The sequence below is a fragment of the Aquarana catesbeiana genome, linkage group LG06, assembly GCF_042186555.1.
Source record: "Aquarana catesbeiana isolate 2022-GZ linkage group LG06, ASM4218655v1, whole genome shotgun sequence".
NCBI lineage: Eukaryota > Metazoa > Chordata > Amphibia > Anura > Ranidae > Aquarana > Aquarana catesbeiana.
In genome coordinates, this window is record NC_133329.1 from 346,301,655 (window position 1) to 346,323,560 (window position 21,906).

The 21,906-nt window shown below is 47.9% G+C and overlaps 1 protein-coding gene across 1 annotated transcript in view; it reads right to left on the reverse strand.

Annotated features, from left to right (window-relative positions):
- STK39 (serine/threonine kinase 39) overlaps window positions 1-5,189 on the reverse strand; it is a 673,740-nt gene extending 668,551 nt beyond the window's left edge. Inside the window, exon 1 of the mRNA XM_073633992.1 lies at window positions 5,135-5,189. Within this exon, the coding sequence (XP_073490093.1) occupies window positions 5,135-5,174 (40 nt within the window). The 5' untranslated portion in view covers window positions 5,175-5,189. The remainder of the gene's footprint in view (window positions 1-5,134) is intronic.
- Window positions 5,190-21,906: the final 16,717 nt, after the last annotated feature.

A 21,906-nucleotide genomic window follows, 5' to 3' on the forward strand; every position in this document is an offset into this window, starting at 1 on the left:
AGTGGGCATAGTTGTGGGAATTTATGTGCTTCTTGACCTTATCCCGATGTTGAGTATAATGGGTTAAAGGGGGGAAAGACAGATGACAAAGGGACCAGACGGTGCCACCATAACTGTTACACAGGGTAAGACCACCACCATACGATTTGATCTCAGTCAGGTCATAGACATTGGGCATCAAAGGTATGTCTTTGATGGCAAATATCTATGCTCTACTCCAGAATGCAGTACATGGGCTGATGTATGGTGGTCATCCGATGATGACGGATGGCTTTCTAGTTCTGCCGTGATCCCTGAACAGAGGAAGGATCAGGTAGGACGTATATCAATATATAGCCGCCGGGGGTGGACTGGGAGCTGCCAGTACCGTACTATACGTGGGAAGTGTAATCCCATTTCAATAACAATAAAAAACCCACAGGTATCAGATGCTGGAGTTTATGGACTAGGAGTATATAGGGCAAGTCAGGGTGATCTACTAGGGAGAATTACTATTAAGGTTGTAACCCCTGGTCAGATCACCCCAGCCCCAGAACCAACACAGTTTAAACTTAATCCCTCTTTGGTCAAAGCAGATTTTACCTATAAAGAACAATTAAGTATAGAAACAGGATTTGGAGACAAAAATGAGTGGATAGAGTGGGTCAGATACACAACCCAATCTAAAGGGTTAGGTGATTGTATTTCTTGTGCAAATCCAAGACCACAATTAGCCACCGTTCCTCTCCCTGAAGAGGAAACTGACTTGACTTGTATAATAAGAATGTTTTCAGAAAATATTACTGGGTCGGAATGTGCAAATGAGAAAAAGAGATACCCAAAGACTAAAATGCAAAGTATACCCCCATCAGTACAAGCATTACCAGGAAATTTTACTTGTTTTTATAACAATGACAGTAATGGTACAAATGTTGGCACCCTATCCACGGAATACTGTGCAACTACAATCCTTACTACAGACATTAAGTACCAACTAAAATGGTTTCAGGAACAGAAACGGCAATTGGCTGATGTTTGGTGGCTGTGTGGAGATAAGAGACTAAGGCCCAGACTGCCACCCAGATGGGGGGGTAGTTGTGCCCTTACCCGATTGCTGCTTCCCTTTTATATAGTTCCTATAAGTGATAAATCAATGAAATTACCAGGTAAATACTTTTTTAAACGAATTAAGAGAGAAACACCACAAGGCTCATTTGACAACCGAGTGTATATAGACGAAATAGGTGTTCCACGAGGAGTTCCAGATGAATTTAAAGCGCAGAATCAAATAACAGCAGGACTCACCTCACTCTTCATATGGGTCCAGCCCAACAAGAACGTCGACTGGATAAACTACATCTACTACAACCAGCAGAGGTTTGTGAATTACACCAGAGATGCTGTCAAAGGTATAGCAGCACAATTGGACGCCACCTCTTTGACAGCGTGGCAGAACCGTATAGCGTTGGATATGTTGCTGGCAGAAAGGGGCGGGGTATGCAAAATGTTCGGCACCTTCTGCTGCACTATTATTCCAAACAATACGGCACCTGATGGAAGTATCACCAAAGCCTTACAAGGCCTACAAATGCTATCTGAAGAATTAGCTGAGAACTCTGGTGTAGAGAACCCCCTGACAGGACTTTTCGAAAAATGGTTTGGTAAATGGGGTGATCTTGCAAAAAGTTTGCTTATCTCTATTGTCATGGCAGCCGCAGTTCTTACATTGTGTGGATGTTGCTGCATTCCCTGTATTAGGGGAATTCTTCAAAGACTGATTGACACATCTTTAACAAAAACTATGCTCCTCCAGAGCAACACGGAACTATACTCGGAACCTGATGATGAATTTACAACTCTCGCTAAGGACTCATCTGTCTAAATGATAATACCTGGTAAAATAAAATAACCTGGATATTTGAAGTATTGACATTATGAGTATAAAAGGGGGGAGATGTTAGAGAAATTATACTTTAAATGTCAGTTATGAAAGACGCCATTTTGATTATCATTGCCTAGAAATAAGCTATAGTGATAATATGGAGTCAGCAATATATATATATACTCAGCAATATAATATGCTTAGATGTGCAGTTTTGAATATATCCTGTATTTTTGTGTTGACTTGGGGAGTTTTCAAGTCAGTATCCTGAAAGCATTGTTATATGAAGATAACAGTCTGTAACAGACACTTCCACCTTTCCTGTTCTGTCCAGAATAAAGTTGAAAATACATGAGACTGGGCATGTTTTAAGACAGGAAAGGGGGGTGTCCAGGGCTTATAAAAAACATGTACCACAGTATTTTCCTTAGAAATGATGAAGGCTGCATGAACGTGTAATTCATTTCTCTTGCATATGCAATAAATATTACCTTGATGCCCGAGGACGGTCTGAGACGGTGAATTATTTCCCTAACACCGATGTACGGTGAAGCCGCCCGCCCAATCCCCCACCCCCATAGTGTATGGGAAGGAGGGGAGAGGGAAGGCATGCAGCGTGCATTGCAGCTCCTGTGCAAACAAAACACCGGCCAACCTGTCGGCTGCAGAACACACTGAACCAAATCAGCTCAAGGGAGTAGAGACAATTACAGCAGCAGTGAGTCCATCAAAATCAGCTGTGTTCAATGTGGTAACTTTTTGTGGTGTCATTCATTGTAATTGGCACATCAATGCACTGAAAAGTGCAATGCATGATGCAGCACAGCACACAACATTGCATATGCCGTGCATTGTGGTGCGTTGCACTTGAAAAAAAGGATCATGCTCACATCTAAGTCATCTTCACCCAACATCTTAGCACTGGAGACAAATTATAAAGTCCTAACTCGCTGGTACCTTGTACCCGCTAGAGTGGCAAAATATTCACCTAATACCTCAGCTCTTTGTTTTCGAGGATACCCAGAAATAGGCACATATTTACACATATGGTGGACGTGCCCAGTAATCCAAACCTTCTGGAAGGAAGTCTTCGTGATTGCATCTAAAATATTTAAAAAAATAATACAACCAGATCCATATTTAACTTTACTTAATCTAAAACCGGAATGGTTAACACTCTCTCAATTCAAACTTATGATCCAACTAATAACGGCTGCAAAACAAACAGTGGCCAAGGCATGGAAATCTCCTACATTGGTACTAGCAGAAACAATTCACAGAATGAATAATACAATGTCCCATGCTAAGATGGTAGCCATCGATCAAAATCAAATTCCAAAATTTGAAAAACTTTGGCATCCTTGGATAAAACAACAGTTCCTGTCAAACTTCAATGACTCTGTCCTGTTGCCATGGTAACAGATTAAATGACTTACAGAGACACCCATTCTAAGGCTTCAAAGAGAACTAAAAAGAATAATAAACTGACGAGCGGGACAACCTTGTGGACCATACCTCTACCTTTCAACCCTTTTTCTTCTTTCTCTTTCCTTTTCTCCACCTTACGATTAAAGCTCATTATCAGAATTTATTTGACCTATATACACTCTACTTGTAAACAATATGTATAGTAGGTATAAATCATTTAAATACCTACAAAAGTAACTAAGGAAATTATATATATCTTTAATTTAGGTTTACGTGAACCCAATGTTTAATATTTGAAATTTCATGATATTTACCTATATAAACCCTACTGTAAAACAATGAGCTTACTTTATAGATCCTTGTAAACTTACTTTATGTATCTTTATAACATTGTATACTCAATAAACTTCTTTTGACAAGGAAAAAAAGGATCATGCACATTTTGTCGTCTGTTGAGGTGTGTTTCCAGCCCCTTCGTCATGAAAAGGCTGCCTTAACGCAACACATGCTAATGCGTGCCATAGCAATAATTAAAGAGAAGACAGTGATTATTGCTAATGGCTATAGCAGCCGCTAAAAATGATTGCAGGTAAAACCCGGCATGCTGTTTGTACCCAAGTTGATCGATCAATCAACTTGGTACATTATACTATACACAGTTCGAATCTCGGCCAGTTCAGCAGGAACCGGCCAAGATTCAAACCGTGTATGACCTGCCTTACTAACATACTGTAGGCAATGTGTCAACATGCAGATAGTCTGTGTGCAGGGACGATCATTCATAGGTATTCATTGAATCAGTGATTTCATGCAAGCAACTGGGATTGGCTGCAGGAGCTGTCAGCCTCCTATTGTTTTTAAAGGGGCTTCCTCCCACAGCTGCCCGGGTTCACACATATGATCACTGATGGCCACATTTGCAAGTCTGAATGGGGCCTTATTGAAGACATTTACTAACTCCTGAATTTTTCCATTGGCTTAGAGCAGGAGACACAGTAAATTAAAGCCCATGGGCGACACTCAGGCCACTACAAGAATTTGTCCAGTCCATAGCTGCTGTGCACTGATATAAGGAGAACCCTAATGCAGGAGGGGACCCCGAGGGAGACACTAATGTAAGGGGGGACTCTGTTGGGATAACTAATGTAAGAGGGGCTTTGATGGGGACCCTGATATAAAAGGTGCTCTGATGGGGACCCTGATGTAAGGGGGGCTCTGATAGAGACCCTGATGCAAAGAGGGGCACCAGTGAGGACCCTGATTCAAGTAGGGACTCTAATGGCGATCCTGATGTAAAGGGGTGCTCTTGGGATCTTGATGTAGAGGTGGCTCTGATGGGGACCCTGATGTATGGCAGGCTCTAATGAGGATCTTTATTTAGGGGGGGGGGGTGACCTGATGAGGACCCTGATATAAGGGGAGGCTTTGCTTTGTTTTACTGAAGTTCTTTCTATTCTGAAAAAAAATCATGGTAAAAATGTAAAATGTTTTTTCATTTAATATTCGTTGATTTGTAAAAAAATGCCTTTTATTTTGGCCCCAAATTTTTTTTTAAATGGTATGATATGGTCATCATCCTGAAAAGTTTGGAGACCCCTGGCTTAGAACATACTTACAGTTCTTCAGTATTACACAATCTACAATACTAGCTGAACCCTAGCCAGTGATTATGTTGTATTTCAGGGCAGGTTTTTCTTCCTTCTCTTCCAAGTCTTTGCAGCTCATCCTCAGTGACAGTCTGCTGAGCCAGAAATGAAATTTCCAGAGAACATTCACACCAGTACAAAACTAGAAATCATTTCATCGGGAGATAAACCTTAGTGAATATGCTTATCAGGCTCTTACCAGCATTACATTCATCTCTGAGGACAGCAGAAGCTTCCATTCTTGTGTCGCCTTTTAAATAGCGTGTTCATCCAGCCTGCTAAGTATCGAAGAGAAAGGTTTATTATGCAATAGGACTATTCATATTCAACAGATGTTTCTGTGAGACAAGACCGTGTGGAGTTAAACCAGGTAAACAGCATAGGAAGGATGTCAAGGCCAAGTTAATTAAGCAATCTGGTCTAATGGGAGGAAGAATACTGCTTTAAAAATGAGAAGCCATTTAAGAAAACAGTGTGAAGGCTGCTATTGCTGACCTCCTTCTGAAAAGGCTAATTGCCTGGCTCTCTCCATGGCTTACAAATTTCCCAAGAGTCAATGACCTGGATCAGTCATACAACCAATGAAGTCAAACTGCAGTCAGAATGCCCATTCTATACTTTTTTCAGAAGGAACAGTTAATAGAGACAGTACACATATTTCTCTCAGCACAGATATATTGTAGAAACCTGTAGTCAGAGAAACATGGGAGCTGCCATTCCTGGCCTCCTTCTAAAAACGCTGGTGTGTGTCTCTAAGCAGGCCCCTGATTCATTGCCAGCAACGACAATGTTGGCCTGGGGCCCTTTATATCATCCCCCTGCTAGGAATGAGATAGGGTACACTACATGCCTACCTGTAACAGAGAGAATCCCCACCATTTTAGGTCATGCCCATTCTCCTGTCCTGAGGCCCTCACCTAGAAATAAGGAACGTCCACATGTTCAGCCATTTAATGTTTTTACTTTGGCAGAAGCAAAATGAACAGTTCTTTACATCACAATCTTCATCTTCACTCATCCAGATCTGACATAAATATTCTGCACAGTGCATGTCCAACACAAACTAAGGATAACTGCCCAACTTTTCCATTATTTTCAATGTAGGTTCTCCCCATAGGTGAGTTCTCCAAACTAACTTGGAGGCAAGTGCAGTCTATTTTCCCCACTGCAGGTGGCACTCAACTGCAACAGCAGTGCAGAGGGGAAGGAAATTAGTGGAACCTGGTTCACTCTATGGATTCCTGGGTCACTGGGGCAGCGATCAATTTGGATGCTGGCAGCTAGGGATGAGCTTCGTGTTCGAGTCGAACCCATGTTCGACTCGAACATCGGCTGTTCGCCCGTTCGCCGAATTGCGAACGATATGGGCCGTTCGCGCTAAATTCGTGTGGCGCGTCACGGCCCATAATTCACTGCGGCATCGCAGTGCATTGCTGGCTGATGATTGGCCAAGCATGCACTATGACCCGCATGCTTGGCCAATCACAGCGCCGTCAGTAGAGAGAGCTGTAATTGGCCAAAGCCAGGGTGGCTTTGGCCAATTATGGCTCAGGGGATTTAGTACACACCCCACACTATATAAGGCCGCCTGCACGGCGGCCCTGTGTAGTGTGTGTTCCGGTGTGCTGAGAGATAGAGAGAGAGAGAGACAGTGTCATTTGATTTGAGTTAGATAGATTAGGCAGAACAGTCAGTCAGTTAGCTGCACTTACAGTGTATTGTGTATATATATGCATCCCAGGTGTTGCATATATATATATATACACTGTATTCAGTTTAGCTAGATCCGTTCCTGTTATCTTCTATCTAGACTATTTACATTTAATGCAGTGCGTCCTGCTCACAGTGTTCAGCTAGATCCGTTCCTGCTATTTACATTTAGTGCAGTGCGTCCTGCTCACAGTGTTCAGCTAGATCCGTTCCTGTTATCTTCTAGACTATTTACATTTAGTGCAGTGCGTCCTGCTCACAGTGTTCAGCTAGATCCGTTCCTGCAATTTACATTTAGTGCAGTGCGTCCTGCTCACAGTGTTCAGCTAGATCCGTTCCTGCTATTTACATTTAGTGCAGTGCGTCCTGCTCACAGTGTTCAGCTAGATCCGTTCCTGCTATTTACATTTAGTGCAGTGCGTCCTGCTCACAGTGTTCAGCTAGATCCGTTCCTGTTATTTACATTTAGTGCAGTGCGTCCTGCTCACAGTGTTCAGCTAGATCCGTCCCTGCTATTTACATTTAGTGCAGTGCGTCCTGCTCACAGTGTTCAGCTAGATCCGTTCCTGCTATTTACATTTAGTGCAGTGCGTCCTGCTCACAGTGTTCAGCTAGATCCGTTCCTGCTATTTACATTTAGTGCAGTGCGTCCTGCTCACAGTGTTCAGCTAGATCCGTTCCTGTTATCTTCTAGACTATTTACATTTAGTGCAGTGCGTCCTGCTCACAGTGTTCAGCTAGATCCGTTCCTGTTATTTACATTTAGTGCAGTGCGTCCTGCTCACAGTGTTCAGCTAGATCCGTTCCTGCTATTTACATTTAGTGCAGTGCGTCCTGCTCACAGTGTTCAGCTAGAGCCGTTCCTGCTATTTACATTTAGTGCAGTGCGTCCTGCTCACAGTGTTCAGCTAGATCCGTTCCTGTTATCTTCTAGACTATTTACATTTAGTGCAGTGCGTCCTGCTCACAGTGTTCAGCTAGATCCGTTCCTGCTATTTACATTTAGTGCAGTGCGTCCTGCTCACAGTGTTCAGCTAGATCCGTTCCTGTTATCTTCTAGACTATTTACATTTAGTGCAGTGCGTCCTGCTCACAGTGTTCAGCTAGATCCGTTCCTGTTATCTTCTAGACTATTTACATTTAGTGCAGTGCGTCCTGCTCACAGTGTTCAGCTAGATCCGTTCCTGTTATCTTCTAGACTATTTACATTTAGTGCAGTGCGTCCTGCTCACAGTGTTCAGCTAGATCCGTTCCTGTTATCTTCTAGACTATTTACATTTAGTGCAGTGCGTCCTGCTCACAGTGTTCAGCTAGATCCGTTCCTGTTATCTTCCTACTGACAGGCAGGCTTGTCTGGTTACAGTATATAAAGCTACCTGAAGAAAATTACAGGTGTTCTATTTGATCCTATTAGTACCACGGTCAGGCAGCTAGACTATTTACATTTAGTACAGTGCGTCCTGCTCACAGTGTTCAGCTAGATCCGTTCCTGTTATCTTCCTACTGACAGGCAGGCTTGTCTGGTTACAGTATATAAAGCTACCTGAAGAAAATTACAGGTGTTCTATTTGATCCTATTAGTACCACGGTCAGGCAGCTAGACTATTTACATTTAGTACAGTGCGTCCTGCTCACAGTGTACAGCTAGATCCGTTCCTGTTATCTTCCTACTGACAGGCAGGCTTGTCTGGTTACAGTATATAAAGCTACCTGAAGAAAATTACAGGTGTTCTATTTGATCCTATTAGTACCACGGTCAGGCAGCTAGACTATTTACATTTAGTACAGTGCGTCCTGCTCACAGTGTTCAGCTAGATCCGTTCCTGTTATCTTCCTACTGACAGGCAGGCTTGTCTGGTTACAGTATATAAAGCTACCTGAAGAAAATTACAGGTGTTCTATCCCAGCTTAGTGCAGCTACAGGCCATTAGTATGTCTGGAAGGCCAAGAAGGAGAGGCAGACAGTCACAAGCCAATAAGAGAGGGCAAGCAGGCTCTGTGTCTAGTGCTGGTCGTGGAGACGGTGCATCCTCATCAGCACGTGGCCATGGGACACGCTTGGCCTTTTTTTCGGCAGCTGGCCGTGTTGAGCCGCAACATGCGGAAGACTTGGTCGAGTGGATGACCAAGCCGTCCTCATCCTCCTCATCCTCTCTCACCCATGCCCAGGGTGCTTTGTCTGGCAAAGCAGCGGCCTCTTCCCTCAGCTCAATGTCATCAGTGACTCCTTCCCTAGCTCCACCATGTCCTCATGAGGATTCCCTCGAACTGTTTGACCACAGTGTTGGGTACATGCTCCAGGAGGATGCCCAGCGTTTGGAAGGCTCTGATGACGATACTGAGCTCGATGAAGGCAGTAACATGAGCACGGACAGAGGGGGTGCCCAAGAAGGACAGCAATCTGGCAGTCATGCTCCCCCTGCTGCAGCATACTGCCAGGTTTGCTCCAGTGATGAGGAGGGAGGGGATGATGAGGTCACTGACTCAACGTGGGTGCCTGATAGGAGAGAGGAGGAGGAGGAGGAGGCGGCGGCACATCACCAACGCGGCAGGATGCCCTCCAGGGGCCAGCCTAAGGGCAGCACATTGACTGCATCACACCCCAAAGCTCCACATGTGCAGGGCGCTGCAGTCTCTGCTCGTTATTCAAAAAGTTCCTTGGTGTGGGCCTTTTTTGAGACGAGTGCATCAGATCGCACCGCTGCTATTTGCAACATATGTCTCAAGCGTATCTCGCGTGGCCAAAACATCTCCCGCTTGGGTACCACATGCTTGACCAGACATATGTTGACCTGCCATGCAGTTCGTTGGCAAGCGTATCTAAAAGACCCACACCAAAGAACAAAGAGGATCTCTCCTTGCTCCTCATCAGCTGAGATTTCCAACCCCACTAGACCTTCAGTCCTCTCTGAGACCTGCAGTGAGAGGAATGAAGGTGTAGAATTAGGTGTGTCACAGCCAAGTACTTGTGGGCAATCTGCTTTTGGTACACCGACGTCAGATTGTACCAGGCAAATTTCCCTGCCCCAGCTGCTGCACCGCCGAAAGAAGTTTGCTCCCAGCCATCCACATGCCCAGCGGTTGAATGCTAGCTTGGCAAAATTGCTAGCACTTCAACTGCTGCCTTTTCAGTTGGTAGACTCTGCCCCCTTCCGTGAGTTTGTGGAATGTGCGGTTCCTCAGTGGCAGGTACCTAAACGCCACTTTTTCTCACAGAAGGCGATTCCGGCTCTCTACCGGCATGTGGAAGGCAATGTCCATGCCTCGCTGGACAGGGCGGTCAGCGGTAAGGTGCATATTACCGCTGACTCATGGTCCAGCAGGCATGGACAGGGACGTTACCTAAGTTTCACGGCGCATTGGGTGACTCTGCTGGCAGCTGGGAAGGATGCAGGACAAGGTGCAGTAGTGTTGGAGGTTGTTCCGCCACCACGCCTCCAAAATGCTGATTGTGACACACCTCTCTCCTCCACCCCCTCCTCTTCTTCTTCCTCCATGGCCTCTTCCTCGGAACCAGGGGTGCTCCGTAGGCGTTCAAGGGGCTACGCAAGTACGCAGGCCAAAAGATGCCATGCGGTGCTTGAGCTGGTGTGCTTGGGGGACAGGAGCCACACTGGGGCAGAGGTTCTGTCAGCTCTGCAGGGGCAGGTTCAGAGGTGGTTGACGCCACGCCAACTTAAGGCAGGAATGGTGGTTTGCGACAATGGCACCAACCTCCTCTCTGCCCTCCGACAGGGACAAATGACCCATGTGCCCTGTTTGGCTCACGTCCTTAACTTGGTGGTGCAGCGGTTCTTGGGCAGGTACCCGGGCTTACAGGATGTCCTGAGGCAGGCCAGGAAAGTCTGTGTGCATTTCCGCCGGTCATATAATGCCAGTGCTCGGCTGACGGACCTCCAAAAGGAGTTTAACCTGCCCAAGAACCGCCTAATCTGTGACATGCCCACCAGGTGGAACTCAACGTTGGCCATGCTGCAGCGGCTGCACACGCAGCAGAGGGCCATCAATGAGTACCTGTGCGACTATGGCACCAGGACAGGGTCAGGGGAGCTTGGTTTTTTTTCCCCACGCCAGTGGGCCATGATCAGGGATGCATGCACTGTCCTGTCACCATTCGAGGAGGCCACGAGGATGGTGAGCATTGACAGTGCATGCATCAGTGACACTGTCCCCCTTGTCCACCTGTTGGAGCACACGCTGCGTGGAATAATGGACAGGGCACTTGAGGCAGAACAGAGGCAGGAAGAGGAGGACTTCCTTAGCTCTCAAGGCCCCCTTTATCCAGACAGTGTTCCTGCGTGCCCGCCGATCACACAGGAAGAGGACGAGGAGGAAGAGGAGGAGGAGGAGGAGGAAGATTGTGTCAGTATGGAGGTGGAGCCTGGCACTCAGCATCAGCAGCAGTCTTTAAGGGATCAGTCCCAAGAAACACATGGACTTGTACGTGGCTGGGAGGAGGTGGCTGCGGACCATGTCGTTCTTAGTGACCCAGAGGACTCCGGACCGAATGCCTCAGCAAACCTACGCTGCATGGCCTCCCTGATCCTGCAAAGCCTGCGTAAGGATCCTCGTATTCGTGGTATCAAGGAGAAGGACCAATACTGGCTGGCAACCCTCCTTGATCCACGTTACAAGGGTAAGGTTGCGGACCTTATCTTGCCATCGCAGAGGGAGCAGAGGATGAAACATCTTCGGGAGGCCTTGCAGAAAGGTCTGTGCAACGCGTTCCCAGAGACTGGGAGGTTACAAACTCCTGTTTCTGGACAACGTGTTGCTGAGGCTTCGGTCAGTCAAAGAAGGAGCGGTGGAGAAGGTGGCCGTCTGACCGATGCGTTCAGACAATCTTTTGGTCCGCAGCCCCAAGGTATGATCGGTTCCAGCAACCATCGCCAGCGTCTGTTTTACATGGTGCAGGAATACCTAGGGGCAAGATCAGACTTGGACACCTTTCCCACCGAAAATCCTCTGGGTTACTGGGTCTTGAGGATGGATCACTGGCCAGAGCTTGCACAGTATGCAATTGAGCTACTGGCCTGTCCTGCATCCAGCGTTCTTTCGGAACGCACATTCAGTGCTGCTGGAGGCGTGGTAACCGATCACAGGGTGCGTCTGTCCACCGACTCGGTCAATCGGCTGACCTTCATAAAAATGAATGAGTCTTGGATCGCCACCAGCTACCAAGCACCTGATGCTGATGTAACCGAATAATTTTTTTTGAAATCTCAGATCCCTTCAAAGACTGCCTATGCTGATGCTGAGTGACTATCCCTGAGTAATTATCCTCTTCCTCCTCAATCATCACGCTGATAGCTTGTAAGAACATTTTTGGTTCTGGGCGCCACCACCAGTGCCTAAGGCACAATTTTTCAGCCCCTGTTTAACAGGGGCGTGTAATTACAATTTTTGATGTAATACTTTGCAGCAGGGCTCGTTCCTGCATTCCAACTAGAGTGTCTGTGAGGGGTTGCAGTGTTGTGGCACCAGCACCAGTGCCTAAGGCCCAATTTTTCTGCCCCTGTCTAACAGGGGCGTGTAATTACAATTTTTGATGCAATACTTTGCAGCAGGGCTCGTTCCTGCGTTCCAACTAGAGTGTCTGTGAGGGGTTGCAGTGTTGTGGCACCAGCACCAGTGCCTAAGGCCCAATTTTTCTGCCCCTGTCTAATAGGGGCGTGTAATTACAATTTTTGAAGCAATACTTTGCAGCAGGGCTCGTTCCTGCGTTCCAACTAGAGTGTCTGTGAGGGGTTGCAGTGTTGTGGCACCAGCACCAGTGCCTAAGGCCTAATTTTTCAGCTCCTGTTCAACAGGGGCATGTAATTACAATTCTTGATCTAATATTTCACAGCAGGGCCCTGTGAGGGCTTACAGTGTTGTGGCCACAGCAACACCTAAGGCCCAAATTGCTGCTGAGTATATAGGGCAGGACCCTACTTTCAAACATCTAACTTACAAACGACTCCTACTTGCAAACGGAAGGAGACAACAGGAAGTGAGATGAAATCTACCCCTAGGAAGGGAAATTCTCTCCTGTAAGAGTTAATATGGGAAAACAATTTCTCCTTTCCACTGATGCTTTCCAATCCTTGTTCCACAAAAAAACCCAAATTTTCAAAAAACATTTTTCATTGGGACAAAAAAGTGAGGTGAAATCTTCTGAAGAGGAGGAAAGACAGCAAAACAAATGTCACAGGGGTGATAACCCTTCCCTATGTTTTCCAAAAAGCTTAGAAAAGATTTTTTGGCTGGAGCTAAACACGTTAAAAATGTTCAAAATTACAAACAGATTCTACTTAACAACAAACCTACAGTCCCTGTCTTGTTTGCACCGCCTGTATACTGCTGTTCAGAGTATATAGGGCCTGGTGGCCCCACACCTTTCCTTATTTTAATTTGGGTGCGGGGTTCCCCTTAATATCCATACAAGACCCAAAGGGCCTGGTAATGGACTGGGGGGTACCCATGCCGTTTGTCTCACTGATTTTCATCCATATTGCCATGACCCGACATGACATTAAACCCGCAAGCAGTTTTAAATGAGATTTTTTCCTTTAAAAATGACATTTGGTGCAGGGACTGTTCTAAACATGGGAAACACGCGTCACTTTACAGGCATACTATAGACACCCCCCAGGTACGATATTTAAAGGAATATTTCACTTTTTTTTTTTACTTTAAGCATCATTAAAATCACTGCTCCCGAAAAAACGGCCGTTTTTAAAAGTTTTTTTTGCATTGATACATGTCCCCTGGGGTAGGACCCGGGTCCCCAAACCCTTTTTAGGACAATACCATGCAAATTAGCCTTTAAAATGAGCACTTTTGATTTCGAACGTTCGAGTCCCATAGACGTCAATGGGGTTCTAACGTTCGTGCGAACTTTCGGTCCGTTCGCGGGTTCTGGTGCGAACCGAACCGGGGGGTGTTCGGCTCATCCCTACTGGCAGCCCATGTGACTCTGGCAGCCATCTTGGGTCAGGCAAAGGCTATTTTCGACCCTGGCTCCTGGGTTTGGTGTGTTTTTAGTACGTGGATAGAGTAGGGACTGGTCATCCGTCCATCAGGGACAGTATTAGTGGTGGGGAAAGGTTTTAAATGAGTAGCGAAAGCGTAGGGATCTGCTTCTCTTCCTGGAAACCTTCCCACTTGGGTTTGGACCAGCCAGGCCAAATTCCCCCCTCCAGATGCTGTCAGCTCAGCTGAGACCTGCTCCGCTATACGCTGTTGTCATCTGTGAGCAGGCATGTACTGGCCATCGGGACTACCAGGAGTTTCTCGGTGGGCCGATGGTTCAGTGGTCCGGTCAGGCACAGTCCTGGAGCCGCTTCTCACTGACAGTGATTTCACTGAGAAGCAGCTGCCGACACTTGCTGGACTGAGGATAAGGCTTTCTGCTCCCTCCAGCCTGCAGGGGGAGATAGACAGCTGGCAGACTTTCCTTCCTCTCTCCCCTTATCACATGACTGGAGAGAGGAAGAGAAGCTGCCTTCATTCTGGAGAGCTGTGAGTACATGTGGGAGGGGGAGGAGAGGAGTGACACCTGATGTAAAAGGACACTGATAGGGACACTCTGATGTAAGGGGGTGCTGATGGGGGCACTCTCATGTAAGGGGGTGCTGATGGGGACCACTCCGATGTAAGGGGGTGCTGATGGGAACACTCTGATGTAAGGGGGTGCTGGATGGGGACCACTTTGATGTGATGGGGACCAATCTGATGTAAGGGGGTGCTGATGGGGACCACTCTGATGTAAGGGGGTGCTGATGGGGAGCGCTCTGATGTAAGGGGGTGCTGATGGGGAGCACTCTGATGTAAGGGGGTGCTGATGGGGAGCACTCTGATGTAAGAGGGTGCTGATGGGGAGCACTCTGATGTTAAAGGGGGTGCTGATGGGGAACACTCTGATGTTAAAGGGGGTGCTGATGGGGACCATTCTGATGTAAGGGGGTGCTGATGGGGAGCGCTCTGATGTAAGGGGGTGCTGATGGGGAGCACTCTGATGTAAGGGGGTGCTGATGGGGAGCACTCTGATGTAAGGGGGTGCTGATGGGGAGCACTCTGATGTAAGAGGGTGCTGATGGGGAGCACTCTGATGTTAAAGGGGGTGCTGATGGGGACCATTCTTATGTAAGGGGGTGCTGATGGGGAGCACTCTGATGTTAAAGGGGGTGCTGATGGGGAGCACTCTGATGTTAAAGGGGGTGCTGATGGGGACCATTCTGATGTAAGGGGGTGCTGATGGGGACCACTCTTATGTAATGGGGACCACTCTGATGTAAGGGGGTGCCGATAGGGACCACTTTGATGTGATGGGGACCATTCTTATGTAAGGGGGTGCTGATGGGGACCACTCTTATGTGATGGGGACCAATCTGATATAAGGGGGTGCTGATGGGGACCACTCTGATGTGATGGGGACCAATCTGATGTAAGGGGGTGCTGATGGGAACCACTCTGATGTAAGGGGGTGCTGATGGGGAGCACTCTGATGTTAAGGGGGATGCTGATGGGGACCACTCTGATGTTAAGGGGGTGCTGATGGGGACCACTCTGATGTAAGAGGGTACTGATGGGGACCACTCTGATATAAGGGGGTGCTGATGGGGACCACTCTTATGTAATGGGAACAACTTTGATGTAAGGGGATGCCGATGGGGACCACTGTGATGTGATGGGGACCATTCTTATGTAAGGGGGTGCTGATGGGGACCACTCTGATGTGAAGTGGGGTGCTGATGGGGATAACTCTGATGTGAAGGGGGCGCTGATGGGGACCACTCTGATGTAAGGGGCTGCTGATTGGGACCACTCTGATGTAAGGGTGTGCTGATGGGGCCACTTTGATGTAAGAGGGTGCTGATGGGGCCACTCTGATGTAAGGGGGTGATGATGGGGCCACTCTGATGTAAGGGGGATGCTGTTGGGGACCATTCTGATGTAGGGGGTGCTGGTTGGGACACTCTGATGTAAGGGGGTGCTGATGGGGACACTCTGATGTAAGGGGGTGCTGATGGGGACCACTGTAATGTAAGAATGTGCTGATGGGGATCACTCTGATGTAAGAGGGTGCTGATGGGGGCCACTGTGATGTAAGGGGGTGCTGATGGGGACCACTCTGATATAAGGGACCGCTGATTGGGACCACACTGATGTAAGGGGGGTGCTGATGGGGCCACTCTGATGTAAGAGGGTGCTGATGGGGGCACTCTCATGTAAGGGGGTGCTGATGGGGACCACTCCGATGTAAGGGGGTGCTGATGGGAACACTCTGATGTAAGGGGGTGCTGGATGGGGACCACTTTGATGTGATGGGGACCAATCTGATGTAAGGGGGTGCTGATGGGGACCACTCTGATGTAAGGGGGTGCTGATGGGGAGCGCTCTGATGTAAGGGGGTGCTGATGGGGAGCACTCTGATGTAAGGGGGTGCTGATGGGGAGCACTCTGATGTAAGAGGGTGCTGATGGGGAGCACTCTGATGTTAAAGGGGGTGCTGATGGGGACCATTCTGATGTAAGGGGGTGCTGATGGGGAGCGCTCTGATGTAAGGGGGTGCTGATGGGGAGCACTCTGATGTAAGGGGGTGCTGATGGGGAGCACTCTGATGTAAGAGGGTGCTGATGGGGAGCACTCTGATGTTAAAGGGGGTGCTGATGGGGACCATTCTGATGTAAGGGGGTGCTGATGGGGACCACTCTTATGTAATGGGGACCACTCTGATGTAAGCGGGTGCCGATGGGGACCACTTTGATGTGATGGGGACCATTCTTATGTAAGGGGTTGCTGATGGGGACCACTCTTATGTAAGGGGGTGCTGATGGGGAGCACTCTGATGTTAAAGGGGGTGCTGATGGGGAGCACTCTGATGTTAAAGGGGGTGCTGATGGGGACCATTCTGATGTAAGGGGGTGCTGATGGGGACCACTCTTATGTAATGGGGACCACTCTGATGTAAGGGGGTGCCGATAGGGACCACTTTGATGTGATGGGGACCATTCTTATGTAAGGGGGTGCTGATGGGGACCACTCTTATGTGATGGGGACCAATCTGATATAAGGGGGTGCTGATGGGGACCACTCTGATGTGATGGGGACCAATCTGATGTAAGGGGGTGCTGATGGGAACCACTCTGATGTAAGGGGGTGCTGATGGGGAGCACTCTGATGTTAAGAGGGGTGCTGATGGGGACCACTCTGATGTTAAGGGGGTGCTGATGGGGACCACTCTGATGTAAGAGGGTACTGATGGGGACCACTCTGATATAAGGGGGTGCTGATGGGGACCACTCTTATGTAATGGGAACAACTTTGATGTAAGGGGGTGCCGATGGGGACCACTGTGATGTGATGGGGACCATTCTTATGTAAGGGGGTGCTGATGGGGACCACTCTGATGTGAAGTGGGGTGCTGATGGGGATAACTCTGATGTGAAGGGGGGGCTGATGGGGACCACTCTGATGTAAGGGGCTGCTGATTGGGACCACTCTGATGTAAGGGTGTGCTGATGGGGCCACTTTGATGTAAGAGGGTGCTGATGGGGCCACTCTGATGTAAGGGGGTGATGATGGGGCCACTCTGATGTAAGGGGGATGCTGTTGGGGACCATTCTGATGTAGGGGGTGCTGGTTGGGACACTCTGATGTAAGGGGGTGCTGATGGGGACACTCTGATGTAAGGGGGTGCTGATGGGGACCACTGTAATGTAAGAATGTGCTGATGGGGACCACTCTGATGTAAGGGGGTGCTGATGGGGACTACTATGATGAAAGACGGCGCTGATGGGGACACTGATGTAAGGGGGTGCTGATGGGGACCACTGATGTAAGAATGTGCTGATGGGGACCACTCTGATGTAAGGGGGTGCTGATGGGGACCACTATGATGTAAGATGGTGCTAATGGGGCCACTCTGATGTAAGGGGGTGCTGATGGGGGCCACACTGATGTAATGGGGTGCTGATGGGGACCACTCTGATGTGAAGCGGGGTGCTGATGAAGATAACTCTGATGTGAAGGGGGTGCTGATAGGGACCACTCTGATGTAAGAGGCTGCTGATTGGGACCACACTGATGTAAGGGGGGTGCTGATGGGGCCACTCTGATGTAAGAGGGTGCTGATGGGGCCACTCTGATGTAAGAGGGTGCTGATGGAGCCACTCTGATGTAAGGTAGTGCTGATGGGGACCTCTCTGATGTAAGGGGGTGCTGATGGGGACACTCTGATGTAAGGGGGTGCTGATGGGGACACTCTGATGTAAGAGTGTGCTGATGGGGACACTTTGATGTAAGGGGGTGCTGATGGGGACCACTCTGATGTAAGGGGGATGCTGTTGGGGACCATTCTGATGTAGGGGGTGCTGGTTGGGACACTCTGATGTAAGGGGGTGCTGATGCGGACACTCTGATGTAAGGGGGTGCTGATGGGGACCACTGTAATGTAAGAATGTGCTGATGGGGACCACTCTGATGTAAGGGGGTGCTGATGGGGACTACTATGATGAAAGACGGTGCTGATGGGGACACTGATGTAAGGGGGTGCTGATGGGGACCACTGATGTAAGAATGTGCTGATGGGGACCACTCTTATGTAAGGGGGTGCTGATGGGGACCACTATGATGTAAGAGGGTGCTAATGGGGCCACTCTGATGTAAGGGGGTGCTGATGGGGGCCACTCTGATGTAATGGGGTGCTGATGGGGACCACTCTGATGTAAAGCGGGGTGCTGATGAAGATAACTCTGATGTGAAGGGGGTGCTGATAGGGACCACTCTGATGTAAGAGGCTGCTGATTGGGACCACACTGATGTAAGGGGGGTGCTGATGGGGCCACTCTTATGTAAGAGGGTACTGATGGGGCCACTCTGATGTAAGAGGGTGCTGATGGAGCCACTCTGATGTAAGGGAGTGCTGATGGGGACCTCTCTGATGTAAGGGGGTGCTGATGGGGACACTCTGATGTAAGGGGGTGCTGATGGGGACACTCTGATGTAAGAGTGTGCTGATGGGGACACTTTGATGTAAGGGGGTGCTGATGGGGACCACTCTGATGTAAGAATGTGCTGATGAGGATTAATCTGATGTAAGGGGGTGCTGATGGGGATCACTCTGATGTAAGATGGTGCTGATGGGGGCCACTCTGAAGTAAGGGGGTGCTGATGGGGACCACTCTGATGTAAGAATGTGCTGATGGGGATCACTCTGATGTAAGGGGGTGCTGATGGGGATCACTATGCTGAAAGAGGGTGCTGATGGGGCCACTCTGATGTAAGGGGGTGCTTATGGGGGCCACTCTGATGTAATGGGGTGCTTATGGGGACCACTCTGATGTAAGAATGTGCTGATGGGGATCACTCTAATGTAAGAGTGTGCTAATGGGGACACTATGATGTAAGGGGGTGCTGATGGGGGCCACTCAGATGTAATGGGGTGCTGATGGGGACCACTCTGATGTAAGAATGTGCTGATTGGGATCACTCTGACGTAAGAGGGTGCTGATGGGGATCACTATGATGTAAGAGGATGCTTATGGGGCCACTCTGATGTAAGGGAGTGCTGATGGGGGCCACTCAGATGTAAGGGGGTGCTGATGGGGACCACTCTGATGTAAGAATGTGCTGATGGGGATCACTCTGATGTAAGAGGGTGCTGATGGGGGCCACTGTGATGTAAGGGGGTGCTGATGGGGACCACTCTGATATAAGGGACCGCTGATTGGGACCACTCTGATGTAAGGGGGGTGCTGATGGGGCCACTCTGATGTAAGAGGATGCTGATGGGGCCACTCTGATGTAATAGGGTGCTGATGGGGCCACTCTGATGTAAGAGGATGCTGATGGGGCCACTCTGATGTAATAGGGTGCTGATGGGGACCACTCTGTAAGGGGCAGCTGATTGGGACCATACTGATGTAAGGGGGGTGCTGATGGGGCCACTCTGATGTAAGGGGGTGCTGATGGGGACCACTCTGATATAAGGGGGTGCTGATAGGGGCCACTCTGATGTAAGGGGTTGCTGATGGGGCCACTTTGATGTAAGGGGGTGCTGATGGGGACAACTCTGATGACTTGTTGTGAACTGTGCTTTAATTTGCATCTGGACTGAGTATGTGTTATCGCTGAGGCACCACACTGCACCCACCCACAAACTTGTTCGCCTGCTCCAAAGGATTCACTTCTTCAAGGTCCAGTCTTACATATCAGTATACCAGGTGTAGCCTATTCCCATCACCCTCTGCCCCAGGCTCTTAAGGCTATAGTTTATTTATGATAGACTAGCCTCAATTACCATATCTCCCCAGGGGAGGGTCCTCAATAAAATGGCATTGACCTTACATGTCTTCAGTATTTCCTAGGAACAAGCCTGTAACCATAATGCAGCACATGAGTGTTAGAATTCATCATACATACAGATACATATTTTTTAACTATGTTGTGTAATTTATATTAATTGTAATAAAAATCTTTTTTTTTTTTTTTTTTTTTTTTATGGATAAGTCATACATGTTTATCTACTCTATTTACCTTAAAATACAAACACCTTAAAAGTCCCGGGGTTGTGTCAACTCCTTCTCCCCCTCCTTTTTGTCTGTAACAATAGTGCCCAGCGAGTGGTGAGGGAGAACAATAGTGCCCAGCAGGGGCAAGTAAATACAACAGTGCCCAGCAGAGGGGGGGGAATAACAATAGTACCCAGTAGGGGGCAAGGAAGAATAATAGTTCCCAGCGGGGTGGATGAGAAAGAACAATAGTGCCCAGTAGGAGGTGGGGGGAAACAATATTGCCCAGTAACAAGCGGTAAAGGTAAACACCAATGTCAGTGGACAGGTATTAACTTGCACAGAAGTTTATGTCCTGAGCTGCTGCTTTCTGTTCATTCACTGTCCAGTGAAGCTGAGGCTGCAGAGAAGGGAATGGAGGAATCTATGTCCTCAGTCCCTTTCTCTTTCACTTGGGTTTTATTAAAAAAACTGAAAAAGCATTTCAGTACAATACCAACAGACCATAGGTCGCAAAGTGGAGGAACACAATCATTATTTCTATGGTTTTCTAAAAGTAGAGATGAAGAAACATTACCTAGTACAAAACTCTCTTGCTAGCCTAAAAGACGAGAAACATCTTAGTCAAACATTACGGGACGGTCCTGAGTGGAGCAAAGAAGAAGATAAAATAGGCCAACATCCATTAGCATAATGATAACCAGATTTTAAAAGTGCTGTATATCACCTCCGCTGATGGAGAGAGTAAAAAAAGGAAGAAAGGGAAAAAAAGGAGGAAGAAGACAAGAAGGAAAGGAGGAACATAGGGAAGGATGGGAGGTGGAGAGGAGTGTTAAGGGGAGAGAGAACCCCAGGAGCTGATGTGGGTAGTCCAGGATTCAAATGTACCCAGTTATAAATCCAAAAGGCGCGGGGTAAATCAAGAGGGTGTGTAATAGTCCAACCAGAAACTTATCATGTGCGTTGTAAAGAACCACTGTAAACTTTTTTTTATAATGTGCCCTGTATTCGGTTTTTAACCTTGTCAAAGCTAAGTGTCAGCATTTCTCAGTCCCTTTCTCTGTCTCAAAAGTGAGATACCAAAGCCCCCCCCCCCCCCCCAACAGCGTTGTGGAAAAAGACAACATAATAAAAAAATTTTTTAAAAAATCAAATTAATAAGAATGTAAAAAATTATATATCAAGTAATCAAGGGCACATGGGTTCTCTGGCCCATACAGTGTGAATGAGTAGTTTGTGCTGCTGGAGAGTCCTGTTATGAGGATGCAGCAGCTGTGTAAACACAGCCGCAGGTCCTACTTTGACAAGTGTGCAGGTGTAGGCAAGTGGCCCCGAATGTACTCTGGCCATATTCGGGGGCATCTACCTGCATCCATGCGCCTTTAATATTAGGACCTGCAGCTGTCTTGGTACAGCTGCTGTGTTCCTATAGTGAAACATAAGCTGCCTACACACAGCTTCAGCCACATAAAACAAAACACTGATTCACAGTGTACAGGTCACCGCACCCATGTGAATGAGCCCCAAGATCTAATTCACAAGATTTATTAACTCAATACAATTTTATCTTTTGGACTTTTTGAAATTTTGTAAGTTATTTTGTGTTTGAGTCCGCTAATATTGATTTTAGTATATTTTTTCAATATGTTTTGGGGGAGGGCACTTGTGCGTGCTCCCTGCCCGAGCCCCATTGCTGCATCCATTGACACAGACACTGAGATTCGACCTCGCCCCCCACACTTCCTGGTCACTGGCTTTGATTGAC